At 40.0% G+C, this 16,551-nt stretch overlaps 1 protein-coding gene across 3 annotated transcripts in view; it reads right to left on the bottom strand.

Moving 5' to 3' along the window:
* Positions 1 to 15,554, bottom strand: part of SGCZ (sarcoglycan zeta) — an 838,252-nt gene extending 822,698 nt beyond the window's left edge. For all 3 annotated transcript variants that reach the window (XR_012158659.1, XM_073341950.1, XM_073341949.1), the window contains exon 1: positions 14,735 to 15,554. Coding sequence is in view for 1 of the 3 variants with exons in the window: in XM_073341949.1 (XP_073198050.1) it covers positions 14,735 to 14,773 (39 nt within the window). In the remaining 2 variants the exon portion in view is untranslated. The remainder of the gene's footprint in view (positions 1 to 14,734) is intronic.
* Between the last annotated feature and the right edge of the window lie 997 nt (positions 15,555 to 16,551).

Raw genomic sequence — 16,551 nt, 5'->3', positions numbered from 1 at the left:
GCATGGAGCAGAGACCCTCTCTGAATCTTGCCCTCCATATAAGGTGGGATGGGAGGCAGTTGTCGCTCCCAACAACAAATGCTAAATCCCTTAAAAAATTAGTACAAATCATGCTGCATTAACTTTTAAGATCAACAGCTGACTGAAGAAATCCTGGATAGTACACTGGCAGAAGCCAAGGAAAGAAGCTAGCAGTCCAGAAGCCAACTTGGCGATGCATAGTCTTCATTGTGGATGGCTTTGTCAATCCAGGAAATCCAAGATCCACTGGAATTGAAGACCAGATATTCTGCTGCTTCTGTAGGGAGAGGAAACCCATTCCATAGATGGAAGAATTGAAGAAACTCCCTGAAGGAGATCTTGTGGTATTTCCTGGCTCTATCAGTTCTCTTCCCCAATGGTATTTCCATGGGATGGAGCAATCAGTCCAAGTAATAACAATTAGCAACGGTCTTTTGGTTTGGCTTTTCAGTTAGGCCAACATCAGGTTTGAGACTGTAAGCCCACAGATAAAACTACAGGTTTCTTAAAGTATGTACATTCTAAATCACACCTACAAATCAGGCTGTTTATTACCCTTTTTTGAGGCTTCAAAGAATAACTAAAAACATCTTGTTTCCACAGGGTGTTCAAAAGTTCTGATCCACCCCCTACCAGGATCCTAGAACCTGGATCCTGAATGCTTGCTGGCACTTTTCTTTAGGAAGATAAAAACTGACCAAGAGATCAGTGATACCTTTTCAGTAATCCTTATTGCCCTGGTTCAGAAATGCCTTCTCCACAGATCTATATGTACATTACCCTGAATAATGAAATTGATCATGACATATCTGAGGCAATGAGTTTATTTTATTATTATTTATTTATTATGGTGCATTGAAAACAAAGAACAAGTGCAGATGATTATTTGCTGCATCTCCTAGGCTGTTTGGGTTTCTTCAAACACAAAAGGAAAATACATTTAAAGCCTACAACAGTCAAATAAATTCCTCAGATTTATTCCTCAGCAGACCCTTGCCAAAATTGTTGGCACTTTGTCAAAAATACTCATGATGCAGAGTACAGCTCCTGAAAGCACCTACATGATTTCATTAACATCAATATATTTTTCCCTTCCCACTTTAGCCTTGGCCATTTTAAATGTTAGAAGCCTATCAGCTCTGATAATGTAGAGCACACAAATGGGAAAATGAGTCTGCCTATGACTTAACCACACATGCCAAAGCCAATGTACATGGTGAAGCTGCCATTTACCTTTTCTTTCTTCAATGAGTCATTGCAATCACCTATGAGACACCTCAAAACTAGAATAGGAAACCGGCAATAATGATTGGTCTCTTTGCAAAGGAGTGAAAGAGGAGGGATGTCCCTTGTGCCCTTTCTTCCACTCCATAGAATATCAGGGTTGGAAGGGACCTCAGGAGGTCATCTAGTCCAACCCCCTGCTCAAAGGAGGACCGATCCCTGACTAAATCATCCCAGCCAGGGCTTTGTCAAGCCTGACCTTAAAAACTGCTAGGGAAGGAGATTCCACCACCTCCCTAGGTAACGCATTCCATCATCCCTTGTTCTTCCTCCTCCCAGGGACTAGAGACAAAGACCTCATGGGGTATACTGAAAAACAAAGGCTGTAATGTATGCAAACCACATCCCCAAGTGCATATTTTTTAGCATATACTGATTGACTTCTCTCAGTATTTAAAATTAAGTTGCCTTTAGGCAGCCAAGGCTCTTTCAGGAGCCACTAATGATATTATTAACTTTAAGTACTGAAATTCTGTTAGTATCACCTGATTTATCTGTGGTGCACAGTACTGGGCTCTCATTCTTAGTCCTGGCTTATGAAAAGTTACAACTTTGGGGTTTTCTTTTGTTTGTTTTTCAGATGAAGGCTTCAATGAAAGCAAACTGTGCTTTGAACTTCTGTCACAGCTTGTACATGTGGGATTCATTACAATTTCCAAGTAGTACTTTTTTCTTGAAAATAGAAGGGTTGTTTTCAATTGACTCCTCAGTAGTTTAAAATAGACATATGCAAGAAATACACGAGGGCAGACAACTTATTTGTGGATTCCTTCCCCCCCTCCCAAAAATAGTGCATTTTTATTACAGCATACAGACCCTAAGCAATATGAGCAGAAGATGTCTTGTTTAATGAAAATGGGACTTGTGTGTTATACACTGGGCTCAATTTTGATTCTGTATGATCACTTACACCAGTATAAAAGAACATTAGCTCTATTGAAGTCTGTGTTACATGGGTGTGAAATTGGACCCAGTTCAGCTTTCATTCATTTTTATCGCTCACTGGGCTCAATAAAGAGTTGTACAAATGAAGCTGAATTGGGACTATTGTGGGTGATGCCCTCCGTTTATAAAGGAGATAAGCAGGATATCCTTGGTATAGTCCACAGGCTCCTCTTCAGACTAATCAATATTTTTTAGCTGCTTCTGAGCATTGTGTTTAGGGCATAAATCTCTAATACTGGAGTGGGAGGAGATAGGGTCTTTAGAAGGTGTAGTCTCGTTTACTTGCAGCTCACACTATTTTAGAAGACTGTATTTGATTAAAATAGTAGTAAACGTTATTGCTGCTGACAGCAGAAGTAATTGTTGTGGGAAGAAATAATGGATTGTTCAAAAAGTTGGTTTTCTTGCTCTATTTTTACAGTTTAAGGTTACATTTCTAATCTGATTTTGTGTACAGATGAATTCTCTCTCACTGCAAAAAGCTCTCTCTCTACATTTTCTGGTGTCAAATACAAAAAAGCTCATGCCCAGTTGTGGAAATGTAAGGGGATTGGGGCTGTTTATGAGGCAGGAATAGGTATCTCATTTTCTCATGTACAACATGTTGCGTTTATAATGAAACTTTCCAGTTCTTTTGTAGGTTACAAAGGATTAGAAGAACATAAATAAGTAATTCTAGACCACTAGATTTAAAATAAACATATCTACCAATTAGAAAAATACAACTACTCTAAACTTCTGAAACAAGCAGGCAGTTATATGTATGCCCATCATCTGCCTTATGCCATACTCTTAGGGATAATTTGTGGTAATGTACTAAATGATGCACAACTGACAGCCTGGCTGAGATGTACAGAACTGGAGAAAAAGGAGCAAAGGTACATTTAGTTCAACTTTATGATGCCCTCAATCTGTAGAGCCAGATGGGGGTTAGCCCAGCCCCCAGTATAAGATGAAAAACTCTCAAGACTTATGCTCAGTTACCCCTGGCCCCAAAAGGCCATTTTGACAGATGGGGATCACCACAGTGTAGGGACACTCCAGCCACATCCCCTATGTCGGGGGCAGGGAGAAGAGTTACTGTGGGAGCCACTATTATGGTTTCATATCACCAGATGATTCCCTGATACAGAAGGAACACTTAGGTGGTTGGTTAAACTGCTCTGCATCACTGGAACACACCAGAGGATCAAGCCCAATAAGTTTAACTTACAAGCTGAGGGGGCACAAAAGCCCAAAAGCCAACAACCGAACCATGTAAGATAGCATAATGGATTCGGAGTTATTTTTATGTTATATAAGTTGTTTTTTCACTGTACTGTCTCCCTTCTGCTTCATCATTTTCCACACTCATTGACTTCAGCTTCAACAGCTCATGTGAATATGGGGAATGTGGTCTCATGGCTACATAAAGAACTCCTTGCAATTTAATAAAAAAATCGCAAAAATCTCTATAGTTTAAAATTTAAATTGTATTATTTTTACACACTAAATCATAGATATAGTTTCAGAATGATGGCATTTGAGCTGAATTTTTATTTTAAATAAAATATGAAGCGCCATAGAAAGGCAGAAAAGAAAAATAAATAAATAGATTTAAGAACAGATTTAAGCTATCAGCTCTACTGATGGCAGAGAGATCCATCTCTGAAATTGCTAGCCTCTGTTACTTCTGCTCGCTGTTTATTAAAAGTTGTGGTAACAAAAAAAGCAATTTGGCATTAGACGGTAGAGAATGGTATATCTGTTTAGTAGAAGAGGATTGGCTGTGGCTAAGACGATATCCAGTAGAATACAGAAGAGTGAATGCTAAGGGAGAGAGCCCAATCCAATGACCTCAGTGGGAACTTGGAGTGCACAGAGAATGCAGGACTGGGCCCAAAACATAGAACAGAAAGTAATGCATATAGCGTATCAGCTCAGTGGTAATACGTTACTTAATTCTTACACTATCATAACACCACCAGAGATAATTATATTTGGTAATAGCAAACATAATTTGACTTTGGGGAGTCTCTGATTCTTCTCCTTCAGTCACCTTTCTATACCACAAAAGAATTCTACAGAATAAATTTGAGAGACTTCTATAGATCTTCCTAATAGTGACTTCAGTTCTGTACCCCATATTGTGAAAAATAAACTAACCTTTTCTCATCATTAACACACATACTCCTCTTCTTATCAATAAAAATAGTAATATTAGTGCAAAGCGCTGACAACTGAGCATATTGTATTTAATAAGCGTTACTAAAAATCTATACTAATGCAATCACTGCTTCATCTGTCAATAATTACGGTGTCTCAATGCCATCCTCATGAGAGAGAAAAAATGAAGTGTCAGCATGATTTATAGTCTGGCTGACTAGAAGACCAACTTGTTATAGTTACTTTGTCTGAAGCTCAGTTTATGATTTGCTATGTTTTTTAAATGCCATGTTCCACTTTGAGCCACTCAGATGATCCTTCAGACTTTAAAACTTTAGATTCCACTTGCCTGTTCTAAAGCTGTGTGTGTCTATTACAAAACACTAGTGGTGTAATTCTGATGCAACCACATATGCCCTCACCTACATTTCAGTCAATATACTCTATAATCCCAGAGACATCATGAGCTCGACTTCAGTTCAGTTCTCCTAGGCCCTAACTCCTTGCTCTGTTCATTATGCTGCTGTTTACTGCCTCATAGCCACTATTCATTGATCAAGGCCCAGAAAAGTTCAATAGGACAGACAGCACCTTGGAAAAGAGTGCCTTTTGTATTATGACTGTCAGCTGTATGATGGAAATTTTACCATGGGACACAGTGACACTGCTCATATTCCCATAATTCTATTAGGCAACAGTGCAAGTAGTCTCGGTAGACTGAATAGTTGACATATTTACATGAACAGCGAATATTATCTGCCTCATCTAAATTAATACTGAATGAAATAGGGAGCTTAACTAGTCAGAGGTCTGTGCTGGGCAAATAGATCATTTTCCAATCACATATTCACTTGTGCCTCATAATGAGTTGAGGGGACAAGAAAGCAAGCTGTAAGATCATCTCTAAAAATAGCACCAAAATTCCCTGAAAACAAAAATGGTTTACAGAAAGGAGAAGGCTGATGCTAGTACTGGGAATATAGGAGACACCGGTTGGCTTGTTGCTCTTGTTTCAAAAATGGTACTATTTTCGCACTTTTTCATGAAAAATCAAATAAAACACACTGAAATAGGCTGCATTAAGTGGGAACATGAGTCTACATGAGAGATTTCTTTTTATATCTGTCTGACTGCTGAATTCATTGGGAAATGGCATGGAGACTATTTCTGTGATACATCTAAAATGGACAGGTTTTAGAGTAACAGCCGTGTTAGTCTGTATTCGCAAAAAGAAAAGGAGTACTTGTGGCACCTTAGAGACTAACCAATTTATTTGAGCATGAGCTTTCGTGAGCTACAGCTCACTTCATCGGAGTTAGCTTTGAAATAGTAAATGTCATTCTCTAAGCCCAAAAGAAACTTATCACCAATTCCAGGACACGCCTACATATGATTTCCCATCAGCTAACAACACGTAATCCTGTTTTGTACTCTTATTGGTCAACGGAAACACTGAAGGATAATACATTATATTTAGGAAGATTAAATATTTATGGTTGATAGAAAATATACATAAGTAATATGTTTAAAAAAATAAATCACAGTACAGTTTTCTGGGGCCTACTTGTGTCTCAAAATATTAGTAAATTCAGGGAGGGGAGGTCAGAACTACCTAAGAGTAACCTTTGATCAAATATATGCTAGAATGTTCTAGATGAAAAATTGGATAACTTTGAATAAGGTAATCAATAAGTCTCTTATCGTCTGTTGGTAACCAGGCACTCAGAACTAAGATAAGCCTACGTCACAAAGGTATTATTTAGGTATGGCCTGAACTTTCCCAGCATTCGGAGGTGTTCCATTTCAGGGTTTTGTTTTGGGAGCTCCTTTGTGTTGAGGGATGGGAGAGAGGCACCCATTGCTTTGTAACCACTCAGGACTACTTTTTACATTGAGTAATTTAACTTGGAAGTAAATGAGCACAGGAGCTCTTCATCAGGTAACACACTCATATCTTCAGGTTTCAGAGTAGCAGCCGTGTTAGTCTGTATTCACAAAAAGAAAAGGAATACTTGTGGCACCTTAGAGACTAACCAATTTATTTGAGCATAAGCTTTCGTGAGCTACAGCTCACTTCATCGGATGCAGCTCATATCTTCGTAAACCTCTTACAAGGCTCATTTATTTATTTTGTGGCAAGGATGATTCACTACCCCATTATCCCCACACATAATCCTATCTAAAAACTTATACTTCTTTATGACGGTTTCCATTCACAGACTTAATTTTTTGCTAGAAATGCTGCGGTTATCACTTAACACCTAAATATCCAGGAGCTGCACAATCCACCTCAGGATAAATACATCACAAATCTAGAACCACCATTTTGCACTTCCACAGTGACAATCTGTCTCATCTGGAGCACACAGAGCTTGGTGGCCACACATCTTACCCCCCTCCCCCGTCTGTTCATTTCAATTGTATATGTTGGGGCTTTTAATCAGGGATCTGATTCACCAAACCATTTAACCACATGACTAAATCTGACTGAAATGAGTCTTAAGTGCTTTGCTGAATCAGGAGTCCTAATGACCAAACAAGGTTTTAGCCACAGTGACCAAAAGGTATTGCATTTACTATTGATTTATATTATGCTGAAGGGTTAACACTAGACACCCTTTCCCAGTGCCATGATTTAAATCAAATAGGCAAGGCAAGGCAGTGATCAGTGCCCCCAGTTGTGTGGCTCACTTCAAGTGTATCCTACTCATCCTTGATTATGCATGAAGCAGATAGTAACTTTTGAGATTTTAAATTGGTTTGCACCTTTTGTCATCTCTGTTGAGCTACATACCGAGTCCTACCAATTTATCAGGCAGCAAAACTCCTATTGTTTTGACTGGTTTAGTTTTGATTGTGAGTTACCAGCATACATAGAACAAATTGCTATTTTGTTGCCTTTAAGTTGAGCAAATATGCAGCCCTCTTCTAACACAGATCACTTGTCTGGGGGAATGATGAGTTAACAGGCAGGGAAACCTTTTCTGCTTATGGGTCTGGCCTTACCTGGAGAGAGACGTTCAGTGATACTGAACATCTTTCCATGACAGATTCTCTATCTGTCTTGTCATCAGCTATTTGGCACCTTATAGAAAGGCCTCTTTATGTCAGCTATAGTTACCAATGTACTACAATACTTTTATCAGCTATTGTTTTGCACACAATATAATTGTGCTCTTTAAGCAGTAACTTTTAGGGGCAATGCACATAAAGGTTTCAGTGAACAACAATTATCCAACAAAAAGTTGCTGTGCTATATGTCAACCTGCATTCAACGTGAATTTTAGTTTCTTTGTTTGATTCCTACTCAAAATTCCTGTGCATTAGTATTTGTAAACTAAAGTCACCATAAAAACTAGGATGCATGCATAATATTTTCACATACAAATCTGAAATACATGGAGACTTAAAGTTGCAGACATACCTAACGGGGCAACCCTATCTAGGGCATTTTTATACTCAATTATACAAACACAAAACACACTCTGTTTACAAAGTACAAATTCAAAATTGTGTGGTTACCACATGATACTGTTTCTGCATGATTTTGCTTTTTATACATGTACATTTATTAACTGTTCATTATTTCTTACTTGTGGACTAGAAACAAAGTATCCCTCTAAATGATTTTTCAGCCGTGCAAGCTGTAGTTAATCATTTGTCTGTCCTCAAAGTTGTGAGGAGTAGGAACATGGAGCTTATTAATTCTGCACCTTGATGCATGGATGAACTGAAGGAGGACTGATGAAACAAAATAAGATGGCTAAGGGCCAGAGTTTTCTGCCTGGGGTAATCTGCTGCTTGTGGCACTGATTTTTAGAAGTCCTGGTGATGTGTCACTGTTGGTAGGACTGTACTAAATTAACAAAAAGTTGTTTATTTTAGTGCTGCTAGTTTAAAGATGAAAGGTTTTCTTTAAGGATGATATAACAATATTTAATATATAACAATATTTTACACTTATTTAGTACCTTTCCAACAGAACATTAAGTTTTCTCTACACACATGAAGGAGTTAAATCTCACAACACCTCTGCAATACAGGGAATTATCCTGTTACAAAGATGAAAATCAGGATCAAGAATCTTATTTTTATATGTTTTGAGAAACCCCCAGCTTCCATCGACTTGCTCAGCACCTCAAAAAGTTGGGGCTTGTGGGACTTAGCCAATGTGACACTGGCAACTGAGCATAAAACCTCATGCTCCAGTGGCTCAGCCAAAAGATCCTCCTTCCCCTCTATATAACAAGAAACAAAACCTAATATTTGTGGATAGCATTGTACAGTACCCTTCTTCACAAAGAACTGTTGTGTGTATGTAATAAGGACTTTAAGTATTTGATGGCTTAGTAGATAAATACTGATCTTTCATTCTTGGACTGCAAAGTAATTCCAGCCTGTGGCCCTACAACACCATACTAGAACACCGTTGAATATGACTGGAATGATTGATAGTCTGTAAGAAAGTTTTGGAGTTTAGGTATTCAAAAGCCTACCAGAAATAAATGTAAAGACACAAATATATTATTTGTAACCAATTCCCTTCAGAGTTTTTAAATTAAAAGAACAAAAAATAAAATAAAATGATTAACTATGGAAAGGCTTTGACATATCAACTTCAAAGAGAGAAAAATAGTTTTATGGTAACTCCTTGTAACTTAATGCCTTTTTCATGTTTTGAATCCTTATTTATCCTTGGGACAGTAGGATTCCTCATGGATTTAGAAATATCTTTGCTAGACATTGATTCACATAAATTCATATAAAATTGCACCAAGTGCAAGATTTTCACAGGAGGCAGAGCCTTGTTCATAACACGTGTGACAGTGTTTCACAGATAACCTTGCTCCTGGCAATACTAACCTTCAAAAAGGTCAAGGGCTGTGCCAAGCAAAGTAATACTTGAATCCCAAAATACACTCATTCCCTAGGCCATCTGATCATTGAAAGGATATAGAGTAGGAAATGGATTCTCCATAAGTCTGAATTTTAGCTCTGTAATAAATAAGCCAATTCTCTGCAAGAAATAAACACAATATTTTAAGAGATTGTCACATGGCAATCTCTTCCATTACAGAAGAACCTCAAAATTAATATTACTGACCTTCTTGTAAATCCCTTATTTTTTTTTAAATCATGCAAAATATGTACATGATGCATCATTAGATGAGAACTGAACATGTACTGAAAACGAGAGGAAGCAGAGGTGTTTTCCTTTTAACTAGAGCTTCAGGTATTGATATATTTTCAACTGGAAAAAGATGGAGCTCAGCAAAGCTGTAATGTATATTACAGAAATGCATAGCTAGATGATATTGCAGCTTCTTAGTAATGACAGTGGACCAGTGATTTCTAAAATGTGTACTGGGAACATTGCTGTTGTCTTGACCTTTTTTTCTGGGTCATATGATACTATACATATGTTTCTTTCCAGCCTCACTGACCAAATATCCAATTTCTATAAGTATTTGGAGACTGAGGGGAACCCCCACAGTGGGGACGAGAAAGAATATGCATGCCTAGTACTTTAAAATCATTTCAACTCAACCTTTAATTGGGAATAATTTTCTGAATGTGAACTGCAAAGGTTAATTGTCTTTATCCACTGTTGATGATGGACCCTCCCTAAAAGATGGGGAGTCAGAGGGGTTGGAATGGAGGGGGAAGAAAGAGCTGTTCATAAAAGAAGACATAAAACTCAGTATCCACAGGAAGATGTCCTTCTCTTAAGCAGAAGAATGAATAAGTGAAGTAGAGTATGCTAAAAATATATCATTTGTTAGAGTACTATTTTTCATTATGGAATGACTAATTTATAACAGAAATATAACCACCTACTTACACTCATCAAAAATCCTCCTACACCATACTGAGCATGACTTTCCTTGGCTCTATCTTATTTAAAACAATCAGAATTGTTCCGAGTTTTAACTTTACTGTTTGATTTAAATTGTGAAGTGATCTAAAAGACTGTTTAGCTTAAAACCACTATATTGTTGAATCAACCTCTTGAGTTCAAATTTTTCTGGATTCTTTGTCTGAGTTTCTTCATGACATATGAAGTATCTTCCTAATGAAGAACCTGTTATGCATTGGATGGTTTTATTATCACAGATCATCATCATCTGTGGCCAGTTTTATACAGTTAAGTTTGGTATTTTTATTTCACCTGGAAATGTGAAACTATAACAGACTTGAAGGATAATTATTGCCAAATGACATGGCTAGGTTTGCGATGTGATTCAGATATAGTGTACTGTATTTTAATGGTTCTTTCATATTAAGTGGCACTAATTACAAGACACCCCAAACACATTTCTAGAAACAAACATTTTGGGATTCTAATGGAAAATTCTAATTTAGCATCCAAACAGCAACTTCAGGTTGAAAGCACTGGTTTGAAAACAGGTTATTACAGTATGTAAACAATACCATATTTATAATACTTTTAATTTACAAAGCAACTTTCTTTCAGAGAGATATCATGGATGCTTTATGGACTGTTTAAAATGCTATCACCTATTATCCGAGTGTGTAGACACATTTTGATGACTAAATTAACATAAGAGGAAAGATTGTAAAATATGCTTTAAGAGCTGTAGACCACACAGCCAGAAAAATGTGAAGGACAAAATCTATAACTATCTATTCAGTGTTGATATGACTCACACAATTTATTGTAATCTAGGAAATTTAAAAGCCTCTGTACTGTTTATAAATCCAGACTGCACTATTTTCATGTGAAGAAAACCATAGTTTAACATCAGTTCTTGATAAGAGTTAATATATACAGAGGAATAACATACATATATTACAACATACCAGCCAAAGACCTATAGAAATATACACTCACATATCTACACACACTTTAAATAGAAACAGCTCAACACACGAAAACTAAGGATGTAGTGCAAACATTCAGAGAAAATAACCATAATTGAGTTCATTTTTATGGTGGAACTGCTTTAAAAGAAAATACCACAGGGTTGTGAATTAAAAGTCAGAGGAAAGTTCACAGATGCCATCTGAGACAGAAGATGAAACAGATCAAAAGGAAAAGCAGAGCAGTCCAAAAATCTCTGGATGAGTACTCTCTCTCTGTCCCCAGTACTGATCCATTTCATCAGGAATTCGTGCACGGACTAATAAAGTGAAAGTCATAACTACCCTCATTAGCAGGTCTTGCACACAATTTTTGGTTCAGTTTTGCACAAAAACTGACCTTTCAAAATGGATATAGAATTCATAGCAATCATAATAAAGAGCATATTTCAAACTGACATTCAGTGTCTGACCTCAGTTTATCAGAATCTCTCTCTTGGTGGTAATGTAATTGTAATACATTATACAACAAGCACACCTGATGTATAGTATTAATCAGAGTTTAGTCTGGTGATTTCCTAAATTCACTTGCACATACTAGGTGCTAAACTTGATGCTAAAATAAAAATCTGCTATCCTGCACTAAGCCACTGTCCCCCCGTTTCTAAAATTCCTGGAAAAAGTAGCTGCAGGGTCTTGGGTTAGGAACACATTGTGCATGTCAGCCCTCAGAGTAACATGATGAGGGTGGTCAGAGGAGATTGCTAGAGCTCCAGAGCTTACAGCTGGCTGATGTCTAAACATAAGCAGCTAGATCCTTTGGTTGGGTTGAGCTTGGACCTGAAGGAGATGTGTGGGAACCACAAAGATACCACCTTTGGTGCTCCCTGATCACAGAGCTGGAAAGGAGTTCATTCAGCCTTTTCACAACTTAGAGCAGCATTGGGCTGCTCTTTATTATGTCTGGCTACAATGGAGAGAGTTTACTCAGGTAGGAATGGTCATAGTTCGATACAGCTTTGTCCATATCTTCTGGACTGGTGGGACAATGGCTGACGTACTTGAATCCCAAGATGTCCATGAAATCCAGCTTTAAGTCTGCTTTGCATCATTGGAGTGGTACTAAAGGGGGCATAGTAGAACAGAGGATCTAGCTCACTGGGAAAAATCCATCCCACTGACGTCAATGTAGTTACACCAGGGCTGAATTTGAGTTACTAGCCACCCCCATATGACCCCCCCCACACACACACACACAGGTAATTCATGCACAGCAACAAATCCCATGTGCTAGGCAAACAGATCTTTCCACTGCTTAGTGCACCATTTAAAGTTTGAGAGCCTTCCCCACCCACCACAAGCTTTTTTTTTTTTTTTTTTACACTAAAGATGTTCATACAAGTAAACTGAACCAATGAGCCTGAGACATGGGGCAAGTATGGAAGGGTGCCAAAGAGGCTAAGTAAAGATAGGTATCGCAACTCTAGGAGTATCAGCTTTAGGAAGGCAGGGTTTTTTCGCAGATCTTATTCTTATGGAAGAAGGGGGGGGGGGGTTTCCAAAACCGCTGATGCTCTCTTTAAACCAATCAAGAAAAACTAACATTGGGGATCACTTTCCATCCATGCTGCTTTTCTCAGGGTTGCCCACTGTATAATCCCTGCAACACTGGACTTAATTGCAAAGTCGATTGCCAGAACACCCTTGCAACGGTGAAGCATCTGGCAGTCCCCAAGCAGTGGTAATTCCTACGAAGTGCCACCCATTTTTAGGATTCACACAATATCCAGTGGCGCTTTTTCAATCACTTAGGTTAAACTTTCCCACAGGGACTTGACTGCAGGGCTCATCCGGTGTCTTCCTACCACTGTCCTAAAATCAAACTGAGCTCTAATTAAACTCCTGAAAAGGCTGAGAAGGGAGATGGTTCGCCAGAGGGTCCCTTGTAGCAGGCTCGGTTCAGGGATGAAAAATGCGTGAACTACCGCCTACTGCTCAGTGACTTCCAAACAGGCGTTTGTTTCACCCGCTCAGCAGTCATGAAACCTGGCGCTTAAAACACCAACATTTTGTGTTTATCTTTTACGGGGGGTTTCATATTGTTTACAAGCAAGGCTTGGAGAGAGAGAGAGAGAGAGAGAGAGAGAGACAATGTTCACAAGTACTGTCAGATTCGGCGTATCTTAAGGCAAAGATGCCCACGGAAGCTCTTCGATACTTGGCAGGGTTGAACCTCGCTGCGAAAGAAGACGCGAAGTCCGCCGTGTAGTTTTGGGGATGTTGCGAGATTAAGTGACGGGGAGGACCCCACTCTCCCCCCCCCCCCCCCGCTATCATTTCCCTAACTCCGCAGTGCTGTTTAAATCCACCTCATGGTATGGTGGTCCCTCCCCTGCCCTTCTCTCAGGCCGTCTTCTCTTTAAACCCCTCATCCCCACTATAGACCCCAAGGAGACCCCTGAAGATCCTCGAAACCTCTCCCGGGGTTTTTTGATCCTCTATTTCCTGCTTTTGATCGTTTTTCCCCATTATTTTTCCTCCTCTCCCCTCCCCCCCGAATACACCCCTCTCCCTCGCTCAGCTTCCACCCCAGATTTCGCCCCTGCCCCCCCGTTTGTGTCGCCCCCCCCGTTCTGCTCACTCGGGGCGGGGTCGACCCCAGCCGCAGGTGAAGGCAGAGTCTTCACTGGCGCCAAGGGGCACGCTCGGCTCCCAGGCATGCTCTCCAGCAGCGGGGGAGCAAAACCGTGACACGACACAGTCCCCATGGAAAGTTGCACTGCTCGAAAAGGCCACCGAGCGGACCCTTCGTTAAGCGTTCGCTACTTCTGCATCCCAGCCAAGCCCCCCTCCGTGTCCTCCACGCTTGGTGTTATTCGTTTTCCTGAGCTGTTCCCGGAGCCCCCCCGCGTCTCTGTAGCTCATGGGGGGCGGGGGGGGGGCTAAATCCTTTGGCTAGGCACAGCGTAGGAGAAGGGAACTCTAAATCGGCGAGTGGGACCAAGGAAAAGCAAAATCTAGCAGAGAAGGCGTAAGCCACCCTACCGATCCGGGCATTATTGATAGGCTGGCTGCATCTCTAAAAATAAAGATTTTTAGTCGGAGATGCCCAGGCTGGGAGAGAGGGAGCCTTTCGAGCGAACTTCGACTGGAAAATCCGCAGCCGCTGGAAAAATCTGAGGCCGCTTCGCGGGGTGAGATTAATGGACACACTGCGCTCTGGCTCCGTGCCCCAAGTGTGGCTGGAACTGGCGAGGGGACAGGGGCTGTCACCATCCTCCTCCTCCTCTTCCAGGCGGAGGGGGAAAGAAGCGGAGTCCGACTGTACACCCTCATCTCCAGAGAGCCGCCTCCTCCTCCTCCTCCCCCCCTCCCAGCCCAGGACGGCTGTGTGCCTCGGTTCCCACCCTCCCCTACCCCACTCACCGGCACCCGAAGCGCCTCCAACTCCTCTAGCAGAGCCAGGAGCAAGGCAGGAGAGGGGAAGAGAAAACAAAACACCCGGAGCATCACGTACCTTGAGCTCCTCAATGTCCAGGCTTGTGGATCGGTCCATAGAATGAAACTAAACGACAGGGAGGCGACCCGCGGAAGTTGTGCCAAAATTTAAAAAAAAAATAAAAATAATAATAATAAAAAATCTAGACTCCCCCTTTCCAGCCCAAACTCAGCCTTGTCCTCCAAACCCTGGCAGCTCCTCTCAGTCTCATTCTCCGTGATCACGCCTCCTCCACCGGTTAAAAAATAAATAAAATAAAATAATTCACTTTTTTACTCCCTTACGGATTAGAGAGACAGGTGATCTTTTCCCGGTAAATCCCGTGTCAATGAAAGGAGGAGAGAAGCCAAAAATAATAAAAAAAATCCACTCAGTTTAAACTGACTACTTCTTCGTCTGCAATAAGCTTAGAAAGCAGCGAACTGCTGCATCCCAAGGAAAAAATCTGCTTCACTGGACAGCATCCTGCAGCAAATTTCAGGCAAATGTGTTCAAATTGATGAGAAGAGTATATCATGACAGCCTGTCTCCGTTATTCTGGTAGCTAATGTAGCACCTGTGAGCCTCAGACATTAGCAATGATCAATTTCACCAGAAAGAAAATCCGCCAAGTCCTGCCTAGACTCAAAAAATTGTTTTGCTGCTAAAGATATTTTCTCAATAAAAATAAAGATAAGAAAGTCTGTAGGGAATGGTCTCCTTTGAAGGGTTATGCTAGAAGAGTTGAGAGGAAATTAGGAGGTGGATCTCTTTGCAGAAAAGCGAGAGAAAGGGGGAAAGAGATTTTTTCCCCTTCTTTCCTGTTTTACTGTCCTTCACCGCCAGGTGACTGACTTCACTTCTCTCCTCTCATGGCCAACACTGAGGGGATTTCTCTCATCTGTCAAAAAGCAACATTTCCTTTCTCGACAAATACAACCTCTGGGTCTTAAAGCCTGGTCGCCGCTTCCACTCTATGCATTAGCCTGCCGGCATTTTAATGTATCTGTCCCTTTTTTATCATTCGTAGATTGCAAGCAGATATAATCACGCTGGATCACTTAGGATACAAGTACCTCCTTGGATATTTTGCCCCATGTAGGGGAGATCTTTAAATAAGCAAATGTATTGAATATCACAGCAGAGGTACTGCTATTTCCCTCACATTTAAAAAAAAAAAAAAGAACATTGCTTGCAAAATTCAACACAGGGGCTGGTACCTTTCACTGAATTTTATTGGTAAAATACATGTTTTTTGTAGAATTGTTGATCTTATTATTAATGTGAAATGGGCAGTAGTTTTGGCAGAACAACCTTTTTGATGTCGCATGGATATAAAAATCAGGATACCTCTCTATTTATTACTTTAGTAATTTCCTTTCTTTTTCTAAAGGATTCAGTGTGCTGAGGTTCTCATGGGACATTAAGCTGTAAATAGAATCAAAATTAGATTAAAAAAAATTCAAATTCCTCCCCACCAGGATCTTGATTTGATCAAACTCATTTTTCCCCCCTGCATTCTGACTGCCACTTGCAGGGTTTTAAAAATAAGACTGTCCATCTGATTTCTGTTTTCCTACCTTCAATCTTTTTGGGGCCGTCTTTTTAAATTAACTCTTTGACTGACAGATTCTGAACAGGCATATTCTTGTACTATTGCCCTCTCCTATTGTACATATTCTACACTAATATCATTGCAGTTTTTTAACATCGGAGACACATTTAATAGTTCCAAGCATATCATATATATTTTAGTTCAATAAGGGCTTATTTTTTTAGTCTGCTATTCAAGGTCAACAGAAGGTTAAACTAAGGGTGGCTGTGCCACATTCCAACTATGGGACATTGCACATATC

This window comes from Lepidochelys kempii, chromosome 4 (assembly GCF_965140265.1).
Source record: "Lepidochelys kempii isolate rLepKem1 chromosome 4, rLepKem1.hap2, whole genome shotgun sequence".
NCBI lineage: Eukaryota > Metazoa > Chordata > Testudines > Cheloniidae > Lepidochelys > Lepidochelys kempii.
This window is presented reverse-complemented; position numbering and strand designations above follow the sequence as displayed.